Raw genomic sequence first — 14,739 nt, forward strand, 5'->3', positions numbered from 1 at the left:
CTCGGGGAAGTAAGGTCCCCAGGGCGGAAAGCTTGGTGCTGAAGGTGGAGCAAGGAGGAAAAACTGCCCGTCGAATTCACGACCAGGGGTTGGGGGTCAGGCAGGGGAAGGGGAGCAGGCCAATTCCCGCCGAGTGGGGGGCGAGCTGGGGCTCCATAAGGCATGTTTCTCTCGCGCTCCGAAGTAAAGCAAACCGTCCTGCCGGTCCACACGGTTTCCTGCACCCCCTCTGGAAAACAACTTCCCGTCTTGCGCCAAACTTTGCGCCAGGCTTTGCAACCTCCGGAGGACGCTGCGGCGCTGGAAGGGTTAAGCCAGCCCGTCCCAGCTGACAGTCAGCTGATTGGGCCCTGATTGACAGCTCCGAAAAGTTTCCTTGTTTCCATACTATTATGCTAATCGCGGCCGCTCTTGCCTCCTCCCATTGGTCCGGAGTACCAGTCAATTTCCCATTTGGGCCTGACGTCACAAGTGCTATAAAACTCAGCAATTGCTTTAAACTCTTCTTGCTGGATCAGAGGCTTTAAAATCTTTTTTTCATCTTCGAGCTGTAGCTCGGGCTGCTCGTCGGCTCGACCTCCCCCCTTTTGCTCTCCGCCTCGCCTTTCCCCAGGACTTCGCTATTTTGCTTTAAAAAAAAAAAGGCAAGAAAGAACTCAACTCCCCCCTCCCTTTCCTCCAGCCGGGCTGCACCTCTGTCTTGCACTTTGCACGGAGGGAGGAAGAGCGCGAGGGAGAGAGAGAGGAAAGAAAAAAATAAAAAGAGCCAGGCAGAAGAGGAGGCGAGAAGCATGAAGTGTTAACTCCCCCGTGCCAAGGCCCGGACAGCCGCCCGCCGCGCCTCCAGCCCCGAGCGGCCGCCGCGCGCGCCCCGCCTGCAGCCCGGGCCGACGAGGCGAGCCCTCCTTATGCAAAGCGCTCAGCGGAGCGGCGAGCGGGGGACGCCGCGCACCGGGTCGGGCTCCTCCGGCTTCTCCGCCGCCGCCACCGCAGCCCGCGGAGGACCTTCCCGAGCCTGAAGCCGCCGGCTCGGCGCGCTAGGAGGCGAGCAGGCGAGGAGGGGCCGGGGCGAGCGAGCGAGCACATTGGCGTGAGCAGGGGGGAGGGAGGGCGGGCGCGGGGGGCGCGGGCAGGGCGGGGGTGTGTGTGCGCGCTCGGAGGTTTCGGGCCAGCCACCGCCGCGCGAGCTAGAAGCGCCCCAGCCCGGCAAGCTGGCTCACCCGCTGGCCACCCAGCACAGCCCGCTGGCCCCTCTCCTGCAGCCCATTTGGCGGAGCGGCGGCGGCGGCAGGAGAATGGCATCAGAACTGGCAATGAGCAACTCCGACCTGCCCACCAGTCCCCTGGCCATGGAATATGTTAATGACTTCGATCTGATGAAGTTTGAAGTGAAAAAGGAACCGGTGGAGACCGACCGCATCATCAGCCAGTGCGGCCGTCTCATCGCCGGGGGCTCGCTGTCCTCCACCCCCATGAGCACGCCGTGCAGCTCGGTGCCCCCTTCCCCCAGCTTCTCGGCGCCCAGCCCGGGCTCGGGCAGCGAGCAGAAGGCGCACCTGGAAGACTACTACTGGATGACCGGCTACCCGCAGCAGCTGAACCCCGAGGCGCTGGGCTTCAGCCCCGAGGACGCGGTCGAGGCGCTCATCAGCAACAGCCACCAGCTCCAGGGCGGCTTCGATGGCTACGCGCGCGGAGCGCAGCAGCTGGCCTCGGCGGCCGGGGCCGGCGGCGGAGCCTCCCTGGGCGGCAGCGGCGAGGAGATGGGCCCCGCCGCCGCCGTGGTGTCCGCCGTGATCGCCGCGGCCGCGGCGCAGAGCGGCGCGGGGCCGCACTACCACCACCACCACCACCACCACGCCGCCGGCCACCACCACCACCCGACGGCCGGCGCGCCTGGCGCCGCGGGCAGCGCGTCCGCCTCGGCCGGTGGCGCGGGCGGCGCGGGCGGCGGCGGCCCGGCCAGCGCCGGGGGCGGCGGCGGCGGCGGCGGAGGCGGAGGCGGCGGGGGCGCGGCGGGGGCGGGGGGCGCCCTGCACCCGCACCACGCCGCCGGCGGCCTGCACTTCGACGACCGCTTCTCCGATGAGCAGCTGGTGACCATGTCGGTGCGCGAGCTGAACCGGCAGCTGCGCGGGGTCAGCAAGGAGGAGGTGATCCGGCTGAAGCAGAAGAGGCGGACCCTGAAAAACCGCGGCTATGCCCAGTCCTGCCGCTTCAAGAGGGTGCAGCAGAGGCACGTCCTAGAGTCCGAGAAGAACCAGCTGCTGCAGCAGGTCGACCACCTCAAGCAGGAGATCTCCAGGCTGGTGCGCGAGAGGGACGCGTACAAGGAGAAATACGAGAAGTTGGTGAGCAGCGGCTTCCGAGAAAACGGTTCGAGCAGCGACAACCCGTCCTCTCCCGAGTTTTTCATGTGAGTCTGACACGCGATCCCAGCTAGCCACCTTGATAAGTGCTCCGTGGGGGTCCGACTCGGGTGTGGGCTTGCCAATTCCAGAGCCTTGCTCGCCACCACCTCGCCCCCTCCCATACCGAGCTTGCCCCCCCGTTGCCCCCCGCACGCGCGCACACACACACACACACACCCTGCTCCGAGTTGGTGGTGGTGGCGGCGGCTGTTTTTAAGTTGGGGAGGGGCTGGTTGTCTGGCTCATGGATTGCCAATCTGAAATTCTCCATAACTCGCTCGCTTTTTTTAACACACCCCCCCCACACACACACACTTGCACAATGTTCAAAGATCTCAGCAGAGTTCCTCACGCTCACCTTTGATGCCTGCATCATTCACATATTTTTTTCTTCTTCAGTTCATGAGCTGGTATTCATTTTCTGTGTGTGTGTTTTATTTTGTTTGGATTTTTTTTAATTTGACTTTTTTGGAGCTTGCTGTGTTGCCTTTTTTTCCCCCACCCTCCATCCTCACTCCCTCTCCACCCATCTTCTCTGAGATAAAAGAAAAAAAAAAGCTAAGTTTTTTTTCCTCCTCCTGAGTTCTTCATATGAGATTGAGCTTGCAAAGGAAAAAAAAAATGTGAAATGTTATAGACTTGCAGCGCGCTGAGTTCTATCGGGTTTTTTAGCATTGTTATGCTAAAATAGAGAAAAAAAAAAAAACCTCATGAACCTGCCACAATCAAGCCTGCATCAACCTTCTGGGTGTGACTTACGAGTTTGGCCTTATGATGCCAAATCTGAGAGTTTAGTCTGCCATTAAAAAACTCATTCTCATCTCATGCATTATTATGCTTGCTACTTTGTCTTAGCAACAATGAACTATAACTGTTTCAAAGACTTTATGGAAAAGAGACATTATATTAATAAAAAAAAAAAGCCTGCATGCTGGACATGTATGGTATAATTATTTTTCCTTTTTTTTTTTCCTTTTGGCTTGGAAATGGACATTCGAAGACTTATGGCATGGCTTTCATACTTTTGTTTTATTGCCTCATGACTTTCTTGAGTTGAGAACAAAAAAAGTGCAACCTTAGAGCCTTCTTCCCATGAAAGTTTGCATCTGCTCCAAAACTGCTTTGAGTTACTCAGAACTTCAGCCTCCCATTGTAAATGCACTGAGGGCATTCCTTGTCAAAGATGCCAGAATGGGTTAAAAATTTAACATGGCAAACATTAAAGAACTCTGAATGTTTTCTTTTTAATAAGAATGACACCCCATTTGGGGGACTAAAATTGTGCTGTTGCCGAAAGCAGTCTAAAATTTATTTTTGAAAAAAAATCTGCCCCGTTATTTTTGGTTTGTTTTATTTTTTTTTTAATTTTTTTAATTTTTTTTTTGGCGCTTTTGGTCATTGTCAAATGTGGAATGCTATGGGTTTCTAGTATATAATTTAATTCTAGTTTTTATAATCTGTTAGCCCAGTTAAAATGTATGCTACAGATAAAGGAATGTTATAGATAAATTTGAAAGAGTTAGGTCTGTTTAGCTGTAGATTTTTTAAAAGATTGATGCACTAAATTGTTTACTGTTGTGATGTTAAGGGGGGGTAGAGTTTGCAAGGGGACTGTTTAAAAAAAAGTAGCTTATACAGCATGTGCTTGCAACTTAAATATAAGTTGGGTATGTGTAGTCTTTGCTATACCACTGACTGTATTGAAAACCAAAGTATTAAGAGGGGAAACACCCCTGTTTATATCTGTAGGGGTATTTTACATTCAAAATGTATGTTTTTTTTTTCAAAATTAAAGTATTTGGGACTGAATTGCACTAAGATATAACCTGCAAGCATATAATACAAAAAAAATTTGCAAAACTGTTTAGAACGCTAATAAAATTTATGCAGTTATAAAAATGGCATTACTGCACAGTTTTAAGATAATGCAGATTTTTTTACAGTTGTATTGTGGTGCAGAACTGGATTTTCTGTAACTTAAAAAAAAAATCCACAGTTTTAAAGGCAATAATCAGTAAATGTTATTTTCAGGGACTGACATCCTGTCTTTAAAAACAAAATGAAAAGTAAATCTTACCACAATAAATATAAAAAAATCTTGTCAGTTACTTTTCTTTTACATATTTTGCTGTGCAAAATTGTTTTATATCTTGAGTTACTAACTAACCACGCGTGATGTTCCTATGTGCTTTTCTTTCATTTTCAATTCTGGTTATATCAAGAGGAAGAATAATCTACAATAATAAACTGCATTTTTTTTTGATTCTGTACTCAGTTTCTTAGTGTACAGTTTAACTGGGCCCAACACTGCATTAGACGTGTAAAAGGCATCCTTTTCTCCAGAGGAAGGATTAATGGAGGAGTAGGAAGGCCATCATTCAGAGTGAAACAGAGGCTGTTTTGTGAAGCAGGAGGCCAGTCCCTTCTAATAATTAGGAATATTTAAGAGAAATGTCAATTACAACCTCTCCAAATCCTCCGCACCCCTCCCAAAGTTTTCAGTTTTCAAATAAGTTGAGACATCATTGCCCTAGTGAAAACAAACAAAAATCCCAGCCAGGGAAGAGCAAGGCCTTCTCAGCACCGCCCTGCGTTTCTGACCCCTCTGCTCGCCCATCTAGAGAGAAATGAGCCGGGCACCTAAGGCTTTGGCGGAGGGGGCTTGGGCACATATGCATTGGGTGGTAAAGATAAACACTTCTTGCCTTTTGGCTAGAATTGATTATTTTTCCTTCTCCCTTACACGCCATGATTTTCCTGTTAGCAAGGCCTGACAAGATTTCACATCAACGCTTTGGACAAATCAAAGTTGTTTGTTTGTTTGTTTTTTTTAACTTTGAAGGTCATTTGTCTTAAGTAGGAAAAAGAAAAATCCACCTCTCACAGGAGTCCAAGTATGTATCTGGGTTTAAACTGTGTTCTTCAATGCTATTTCCCTCTGAATATTTAGCGGAGAGCTTGTCCTCGTAGACAAGTTGGTGATTTCTGATCACCTTAGCTCCTGAAATATATGCAAAAAATAATGCTTGGTTGGAATAACGGCTGTGCTTTGATTTATTGGCATTTACCCCAACACGGGCTGTGTGTGGGGGCTGACTTAAAAGATCACTTGGAAAGTCTTGAGCTACCTTCAGTAACAGCATTGACCTATTTTAAAATGACACAAATTCGTGCAACTAATGTTACAAATTCACGCAGTTTGCATTCTTAGTCAGCTTCCCTTAGGACGTGAATAGAATGTTAGACAAAGCCAACGCTGTTTTGAAAATACAGCCAAACACGATGACTTTTGTTTTATTTTCTATTCAAAAAAAAAAAAAGATAATATTGCAACTCTGAACGAAGGCCTGATTTTGAGGAAAACAGGTTGTGCTTGGCGCTGATGAGTTCTGGCCAGGGTATCAGCCTTCCTTCCGTTTTTCACAGACCACGAAGACAGTGGATACCCACTGCATTTTGACCTTGGTCTCTGTGCCAGCTTGGAGAGGGCCCCTGAATCCACACTTCATTTTGCTTTAACAAAAGTTTTCATAGTAAATCTATGTCCATGTGCCTGAAGTTAGCTGCTGTTCTCTGCTTGAGAGATCTTTTTTTTTTTCCCTTTGGTCTGATCCCAACTAAGAGATTTGCAGTCTACCCCTGAAGAAGCAGAAATGCTCAGCATCCGATGAAAGATTTTAAGCAAACACATTCTCAAAATAAAAGTGACATTCAGAATGGAGTTATTGCAGTTAGCTCATGAGGAATGCCACTTGGGAGAAAAAAACTGTGCTACAACAATGAAGCATTTTGATAGGATCTTACAAGGCAGCTCAATACAATAAGCAGGTTTTGTCCCCAAATATTAGAAAGCCAAGTAGAGAGGTGTTAGCAAAAATAGGGTTTTGGTGGCTGGCTTTAAGAGGTTAACTCCTAATGAAAGGTGTTTTTAGGAACAACCATTACTAAAAACTTTGACAGGTAATGAGAGTGGTGAATATAAATATATATATATATATATTATATATATATATATATATATATTTTTTTTTTTACAAAGAAATCCTAAATCCTGCCTAAGTGCCCTTATTGCAAATAAGTGTCTAAATTAAAAAAAAATCATGTAAGGAAATCTAATTTTCTTTTTACACTGCATTTGAGTCTTTGTCTAAATAGTGTTAAAATTCCTTTCATTCCAAATACGGAACTGAGCCCACTCACAAGTTGGAGCCATCAGTGGGATTCACCACATTTGGAAGCCCCAGCAGTGTGTGCTTAATCAGTGCATTCACAGAATGAAATTTATGTGAAATTTATGTAAGAACTGTACATTTAAATTATTATTATTATTATTATTATTATTATTATTATTAGTTATCTACAGTCACGTAAAACACCTTGCCCAGGACTACTGTTGAGTTTCCTTTTTAAAAAATAAATGATTGTGTTTGAGATGCAGGCTATTAAATATATAACTTCCATACAAATTAACTGTACCTCCTGTCTGAGGGTCCTAGGTGCAGACCCATAGTAAAGCAGACTAGTGTGCCAAACCAAAATAAATGTGATTCTTTTCAACCTGTAATATTGCTTTTAAAAATCCACTGAAATTTAAAAAATTTATAGGAAGGAAGGTGTCCCAGAAGGTAACAGCTAGCATTTTTAAAGCATACGTAGGCATGCACCCTCTAAATACTACTTCTTCATGCTTCATTGTTTCTCTGGCAGATAATTTTACTAAGAGGAAAAAAATATTTGACTCCCCCTCCCCAAGCAGATGCCATGGGCAGAAGCCTTAGCAGAGCCAAGCACCCTGGTTTTCTCTTGCGCCCTGGATAGTATTGTATTTATCAGTGATGTCAAACGTGGTCATTTATCAGACAAAGCCGTAAATGAAACCAGTGTTAGTTACGTACCCCTACTCCTCCGTGTGCTTTTTTTTTTCCTTCTCCTCTGCTCTCAGGCATCCACAAAATCACCTCCCATATTTCCTTTTTTTCAAAAACCATGTAATAATTTCTTACAATGTATCTGACACAGTAATAGATTGATATCAACCAGGCAGAGATTGCACTTCCTGATCGCAGTGAGGAAAGGATGTCTAGATGTCTATCTATCTGCCTCAGTGCCCCAACCGCCTGGGCTCCTTCAAGACAGGCCGTTTAATGAGAAATGCTCTGTTTATTACCGAATGCATGATTCTAACGCCCTGATATTTTCTGCCTTGTGCCTTTACCCCAGTAGTTTTTATTTAGTAACATCAATTCGAGCTACTTTGGTTCTGAAGTAGGAACTTCCCTGGCCAGACCACCAGGTTTAATGCGAAACTCAGCAAACACTGTGCAAATGGTAGCCACCCTTGCAAACACGGGCCACCGCTGTCTCAGTAGCCAAATTTCCGGCATGTCTGGGGCTAACGTGATTGAAGTGGCCTCGGACACATTCAAAGTTTCCTGAGTTGGGTAGTTGGAAGGTTTTTGTTGTTGTCTTTGTTTTTGGTTTAGGCCAACTTCCGTATTCACACACCCTGGGCTTTATAAAATGTCCTCCCCCGTATTCTAGGCCAATCAATATATTTAAAACCTGCTTGCCACACAGGTATCTGTATTTTTTGCCTGTCGGTAGTTAAAGACTAACTGAGACAGGTTGGGAGACTAAGATATGTGAGTGACAACCTTCAGCCAGCTGGTTTCTGTGCCAGTGAAACACACAGCCAAGCTCTGGGGCCTTCCTTCTTACATAAACATTTGCTAAGAGAGGCTAGGAAGCTGGATTCTCCTGCCTTAGACCGATGATCTGTAAGGCTCCCCACTGCGATTTTACTTCATTTGATTAAAAAAAAAAATTGTCCCTTTTCTTTGAAAAGATGTCTTAGTTTTTTTTTTAGGGAAGATCTATCTACCTTAGGGAGGCTCCACTTTTCACCAATTCTGATTATTCCTCAGCATATTGGGTGAATAATTCAGAGTCAGTGCCTTCCTCGTTGTTGAGAGGAAGATAAGAGAAACCTAAAGTTCGTTCTCACTCTTGGCCCAGCCTGAACATTTGAAAGATGTCCCAAGTCCAAGGCTGGGCAGACAGGAGCCATCAGGGAGGTGGTCCAGCACCCAGCCCTCCGAATCCGGATGTGTTTGTTTGTTTTTGCACTTGTTTAAAAACAGAGCAGGAGCTGTCACCCACCTTCTGATAACACAGCTTTTCTCACTTTTGAGATCAGTCTTCAAAAATTGAGACATCAAACAGCCCCAGAAAAGGGGAATTCTCTCCAAGCCTGGCTCCACCCTGACTGGTGAACAAACCCAACTCTGTGTAGCATTTTTTTTTCCTCTAGCGGGGGTAGGGGACAGGGTGAGAGAATTTCAGTCTCCCAGACTGTCTCATGATTGTCAGAGCATAAAGAAGTATGGTCCTGCAACAATGTGAGAACATCTTTACCCTTTAGAGAGGGACAAAACAACAAACAAAGCAAATCAAATTGCTCGGTGTGAAGGCGTAGGAAAACCCCGGGCTCTCTGTTCCCTGTGCCATCCATGGGAGGTGAGAAATGAGGGAAGCCAGAGAGAACAGTGAGGAAGACGTCGAAGGCGAGAGGCACCCAGGGTCCACGTTTGCCAGGTGCCAACCAGGTTCAGCTGTCTGCTTCTTTCCTATCTGTTCACATGTGTTTCGTTTCTGAAAACGATTTTAGAGATTGAACCCAAATTAAGAGAGCCGGGGATATTGTTCATGCCTTAACTTTGGGGCATTTATAAATATATTGATCTGTAATTTTACAGTGGTGACATTTGGGACCATTTGGCCATGATATGCCAATATTTCTACGGTCACCGCAAGAGGTTTTACGGCATCGTGGCAGTTTTTATTGTTTAAATTTGAAAGCCCTTTGTGTGTTTTCCGTAAGTTTGCCCCCGTATAACAAGACTGACAGAGAAAGAACACCTCAACAGCACACAGAAATCAGATCTTTATATGACTGTGCATCAGAGTTGGACAGTTTCAAGAAATTCACAAAATACATTTTCCACAGAGAGGCTATGATCGGAATGCATTTTTTTTCTACCCAGATCTTAATCATCTGCTAAGCACCTCTTCCCTGTTCAACAAAATACATTTTCTTTTCCTTTCTTTTTGTTAAATAAAAATTTTTTCCTATAATTAGGACTTTGGATTGCAAAATCACATTCCTCCCCTCTCCACAGATTCTTGGATCTTTAGTTACGATTAGAAAGGGGCATTAATTCAAGAAGGGAGGATGAGGGTGGGGGTGTCTGTGGAGGTTTGGGAGGGGAGGGGGGAGGGGAGGAAATAGTTCTGTGTTCACCCCCCACGCCCGCTTGGCCCCTGCCCAGGCCAGGCCTGGGTGTGAGCTGCACACTGGGGATTTGGATTCTGAATTTATTCTAAATATTCTGATCACCAATCTTGAGTGTTTCCAAGCTAAGATTCCAAAGAACGGCTTTTCCTTGTGGTTGGTTCTTTTCGGTTAGGGAATAGGAGAGGCCCTGTAACCTTATAGAACTGGGGAAGGAGGAGGAAAAATCGCTATCCTGAGAGAATCCCCTAAAAGGATGGCTGTGAAGGGAATCCTGGGCTGAAAATCTGGACAGCAGTGCAGCATTCCTTTTGGCAACCAAAATTTGCCCTGGTCCTATGTGCCCTCATCCATTCTGGAAACCTGTAGAAGTGGGTTTCTGGTCTCCTTTGGGGACACGAGGATGGGAGGGGGGTGGTTCCGCAGAAGGACAACAGGCCTGAGGATCCTGGAACAATAGGCAATCCCAAACTAGGCCTGGGAGGGAGGAGAGGAGAGCAGAGCAGGTAGTGGGAGGCATGCTGGGGCTGGGGGAGTATTACTAACAGAGGCCAACCTTGGCTTATGACACCCTGTCAACTCTGGGTCATTCCCAGGGCTCTGACTTCCCACCAGGAAGGCTCTGTTTACAGGTTGATTGACAAGCCGTTGACAGACCCAGAGATCCTCATGATTCTTAAAAACTACAGCAATGTACTTAGCCCCAGGGCTTCAGCCCTTTCCCACCTGGCCCCAGCCCATCCCAGTATGTTCGCCATAATTTTTGGCACCTCTATCCCCCACCCCATGCCTCATCACCCAGGGCCATCAGAGAGACTCAGAAGTCACTGCTCTTGGACCAGAAGGCAGTCACATAAGCTGAGACCTCGGACCCACTAAGTCGCTCCTGCTCCAGTTCCGGTGCGAAGGCAGGAATGCGGAGAAGTGCTGGAAAGTGGCTCTGGAATGTTCAGCGCTGGCTGGAGCTTCTGGTCCAAGGGCCTTGAAGCCAGGAACGGAGAAGATGAAGGCAGGGAGGATGCTGAGGTCGTCCGCTGTCCCGTCTCCTGGTTTTCCCGGGCCCACCCCTTCCGCCTACACTTTCTCTGCGGGGCCCATTCACTTTGGGCATCTCTGCGCCTGCCAGGTGCGCTCCTGGCTACTCGCAGCAAGTGCAGAACAGGAGGCCGGGACCTCGGGGGCGGGTCCAGGTGGTTGCCCGGGGCCACGGGAAGTCCCGGGTGCCCCGGGCCCACGGCTGCGCCTCCGGGAGGCCCGCAAGCTCCGGACGCCGGCCAGGCAGCTCCCCTCCCCTCCGAGATGCCCAAGCCGCTACCGGCAGCGGCTCCCAGCGCGCCCCCGGGCCCCGCGCGCCCCAGCAGGGAACTCGGATTTGTACTGGAATTTGGTTTAAGTTTTCCAAGAGGACTGCCCTGGCCGTCGTGGAGCTCTCGGAACTTGAAAACTACCTGCTTGGCTGCGCCCCGCCCCAAGTGGGCTCCTGGAGGGAGGGAGCGGGACTCTGCCCTAAAAGGCTGCGCCCCTCACCTTGGGATCCCCACCTCACCCTCAAGCTGCCCCAGGCACCTTCTGGAACTAAGATCGTCAGCTCCAGGTCATTCGATTTTTTTACTCTCTTAATTGTCCAGCCCATTTTCCTGATCTATACACTCCCCCCCCCCGCCCCCTGCACTCTGATTGGAGACTGGGTGAAAGAGGAAAAAAGAGGAAAAGAAGGAACTCCAGAGAGCATGTTTTAAAATCTTTCCAGAAATCTCGATAAGGTTGGGGTTTTTCCTTGATAGAGTTTGATGCTTATTGTAAAGGAAAGCCGCTCAGGCAAACTTTATTAGGATTTCGCCCACAGCTCCAGCGCGAGGGAGTTGCTTGCATTCGCAGATTTAACACAGCTGTAGCCAAATCTCAGGCAGGCAAGAACTGTCTAAAGAGGGCAAACTTTAAAACGACTCATTTCAGAAAGGAGCCCTTCCGTGTGGGGCTTTTTTCTTACAGGGACCCTCAGTTTTTTAGATCCTTGTAGGTGAAGTAGTTAGGCAAGAATCATTGCACCTTCTTAAATAATTCTCCTTTTCCCCTTTTTCTCTTAGGGAAGGATTCATTAATTGCAGATAAATGTGTTGAAAGTAAAACTGTGATCTCAGCATCTAAGGCACTTTTACACCACCAGATTCCACAAAAATCCTTGATTGCATGGGGGGGGGGCTTGGTAACCACCCTAAGATTAAATCTGTTAAAAGGTGATATTCAAGTCTTTCTGTTTTCAGGTAATGAATCCAACATATTGTTTCATCTGCCATTTATCTATCAGTTTGTTTACTTATTTATTTATTTATTTATGGAACTCTTTAAAGTAACACATTGTAGAGGGGGAAGCTATTAAAAGGTAAATCCGCAGTTTCCACAATATGACGTAAAAATGATCACGCGACAGAGTTCTTCAGCCTGCTCTCCATGTTGGTAGGCGTGAGCGGAACCTAACCAGAATCATCTTCCCATAAAAACGTGGCCAGACTTGGCATGACTCCGGGCAGCGCGGAGACGCACCCTGACCGTCTACCATGTCCTCGGGTGTACGGTCCATGTTAATTCCCTGCACTGTACCGGTGATGAGACCTTTTAAAATCTTCCTTGGAATGTCGCTGCACATGCCTATGCTATTTAAAAAAATACTATTTAACCGTTAGGTAAATAGATCCCAGTGTTAGAGACTCTGTGCTGGCAGACGCCTGGCTTGGACTACACCATCATGGTCCAGCTCAAAAATCTCCTCTCCCACTCCTACGTGAGACCCCCTGGCCCCCACCACTCTTCCCCAGTGACCAGTCTGGGTGAAGGTGATGAGAACAGAGAAACAGCAGTGACTTTTGGACTCTATTCAGGTGTGCAAACGGAGTCTCTCTCTCCCTCACTTGTGAAAGTAAATGCCTTGATAACAGGATGGGTTCCCCAGGTGGCCAGAGGATGGAGGTCATCTTGAGGAAAATGACACCAGTGATCTAAAAAGGACATCTACTTTATGAGAGTTCAGGCAGGATGCCAAATATCGCATTTAACGAGGCCCGATTCTTTTTCTCCAAAAATAAGAGACTATCAATGAGATGGTCAGGAAGGCAAAGGGGCGTTTTTGCAAAGTCTCCGTTCAATTATTGCTTTGCAATATTTTTCTAAAATTGAAAAATGCCTCACAAGTATATGATCTCATGTAAATACTCCTTACAGAAGCTCAACATATGTTTGCAGTACCCCAAAGAAATTACAAAAATATTTCCTCCATGATCTCTTAAGCTTTTAAACTCTATTCACTTGCATTTCTAAAAGAATCTGTTGTTTCTAAAGATTAAAAAATGTAAGCTTATACGGGAAGTTTTCTTGTTTTTTTGGAGGTTAGCCATTTGAACTTCAAATGGAGAACAATTGGTATCACGGATAACACTTCCAGGTTTTATAATTTCAGTGTGTTTTTTGTTCCTTCTTTCTTTTTTTGGCAGAGAAATAATGTATTTGGCAAAAGATTAGTGTATATTGTGGCATGAAGAAGAGTAGTTTGTGCCACAAGATTTTAAAAGCATTTCTAACATGAAATGTGGGTGAAAGCGCATAGTGTATTTGGGGCAGTTCTGACCAATATGAGTACAGATTTGTTTATCTGAGTGTTTTAATGCGTAGTCAGACCACTTAGATAAAGGGCATTGGAAAAAATTAGAGAGTTAAGCTAAGTGAAAATTTAAGAAAGATTCTATGTCAGTCACAGCAGCCGGCGGATCTCAGCAGGTGTATGCATAGAATATTTGTTCACACCAACTGTAAAGTAATTTAAATAAAAGTGTCGCGTATCAAAGAAAAATAACTGAATCTTCATGTTGGGAAAAAAATTAGATTGACTTGCTAGTTTATCACAATTATTGTACACAGATTTGCTGTAACCATGTTGAATTTTTTAAATTAGATTTTAAATATATTTTGACAGTCTGAACTTGTATCGTGTGGCTAACTATAGGGAGAGATGACAGGTTTGCTTTGTTATTAAACTGCTGTCTGGAAAATATTGGACTCGGTACAGTAAATGATAATTATTTTGCCACTTACATTAGTACAGCTAATAGCAATAAGGGTTTTTTGAACCATAGAAAGCTAACTACTTTGAATTACTGTGCTTTGTTATTCACTGTGAAGCAAAAAGACTTTTTTTTTTTTAAAGCAACCTCATTTTCATATTACCGTTCTAAGCATTCCCTGCTACTAATTTAAACAGAAAAGAAGTTAATAAATAAAAGGGCGGTACCCAAATGGTTCTATTTGTTAAGAGAACATTTGCAATTAAGGTCAGCAGCGGCAGCAGAAGAGCCCAGGGCAGTGGAGGAGGAGGGGGGAAGATGGAAGAGAAATGTGCCCTAGGAAAGAGCTGGGGAAATCTGGACCAGTTTGGTTCTCTGAGGGATGCGCAGTTTGTGAACCCTTGAGTCACCCATCAGAGGCCATTCATGTTCTCCTGCCCGTGACCCCGGGATCACTTGGTCTTCCGAACTGAGGGCAGCTTCAAAGCTGATCCAGGCTGCTGGGCCAGTGGGTATCTCTATCTCAGCTTCCTGGGGGCTGCAGCAATAGTGGAAAAAGGTGACCCAGCCTCCCATGCCGTTCTCTTCCATGTGAACCCTTCCTCGGGCAGGGCGGAGGCCAGGATGCCAAAGCAAGTAGAACTGAATCCCTATTCTTTTGGTCTCATTCTGCCCTTTTCATAGCTAGGTAGGCTGCCTTTAGCATACTGTCCTTAGAAAACCCCCTTCATGGTTATTAACAAGCCTTTGTTTATTTTAATATATTTACTAAATCAGGTACCCAAGGGAATCCTCTACATCAGTGATGTGAACAAATCCTGTTGCCTGAAGTCAAAGAGGTACATCTTGATTTCTGATTTGCATGTGCTTGTTTTAGTGCATTTTCCATGAGGGAGAAAGCAAGCAAGCAAGGAATGCTGCTCATTCTTGAGGTGTGAAAATCTCCTGCGTTAGTTTTTGTATGTGGGTTTCCCGTGTGCAT

General features: G+C 46.4%; 1 protein-coding gene across 3 annotated transcripts in view; it reads left to right on the plus strand.

Moving 5' to 3' along the window:
- The first annotated feature begins 863 nt into the window (after positions 1-863).
- Positions 864-14,739, plus strand: part of MAF (MAF bZIP transcription factor) — a 344,322-nt gene continuing 330,446 nt past the window's right edge. For all 3 annotated transcript variants that reach the window (XM_064488941.1, XM_064488939.1, XM_064488940.1), the window contains exons 1-2: positions 864-2,416; positions 14,535-14,596. In XM_064488941.1, the coding sequence (XP_064345011.1) occupies positions 1,296-2,416; positions 14,535-14,568 (1,155 nt within the window). In that variant the 5' untranslated portion in view covers positions 864-1,295 and the 3' untranslated portion in view covers positions 14,569-14,596. The remainder of the gene's footprint in view (positions 2,417-14,534; positions 14,597-14,739) is intronic.

This window comes from Camelus dromedarius, chromosome 9 (genome assembly GCF_036321535.1).
Source record: "Camelus dromedarius isolate mCamDro1 chromosome 9, mCamDro1.pat, whole genome shotgun sequence".
NCBI lineage: Eukaryota > Metazoa > Chordata > Mammalia > Artiodactyla > Camelidae > Camelus > Camelus dromedarius.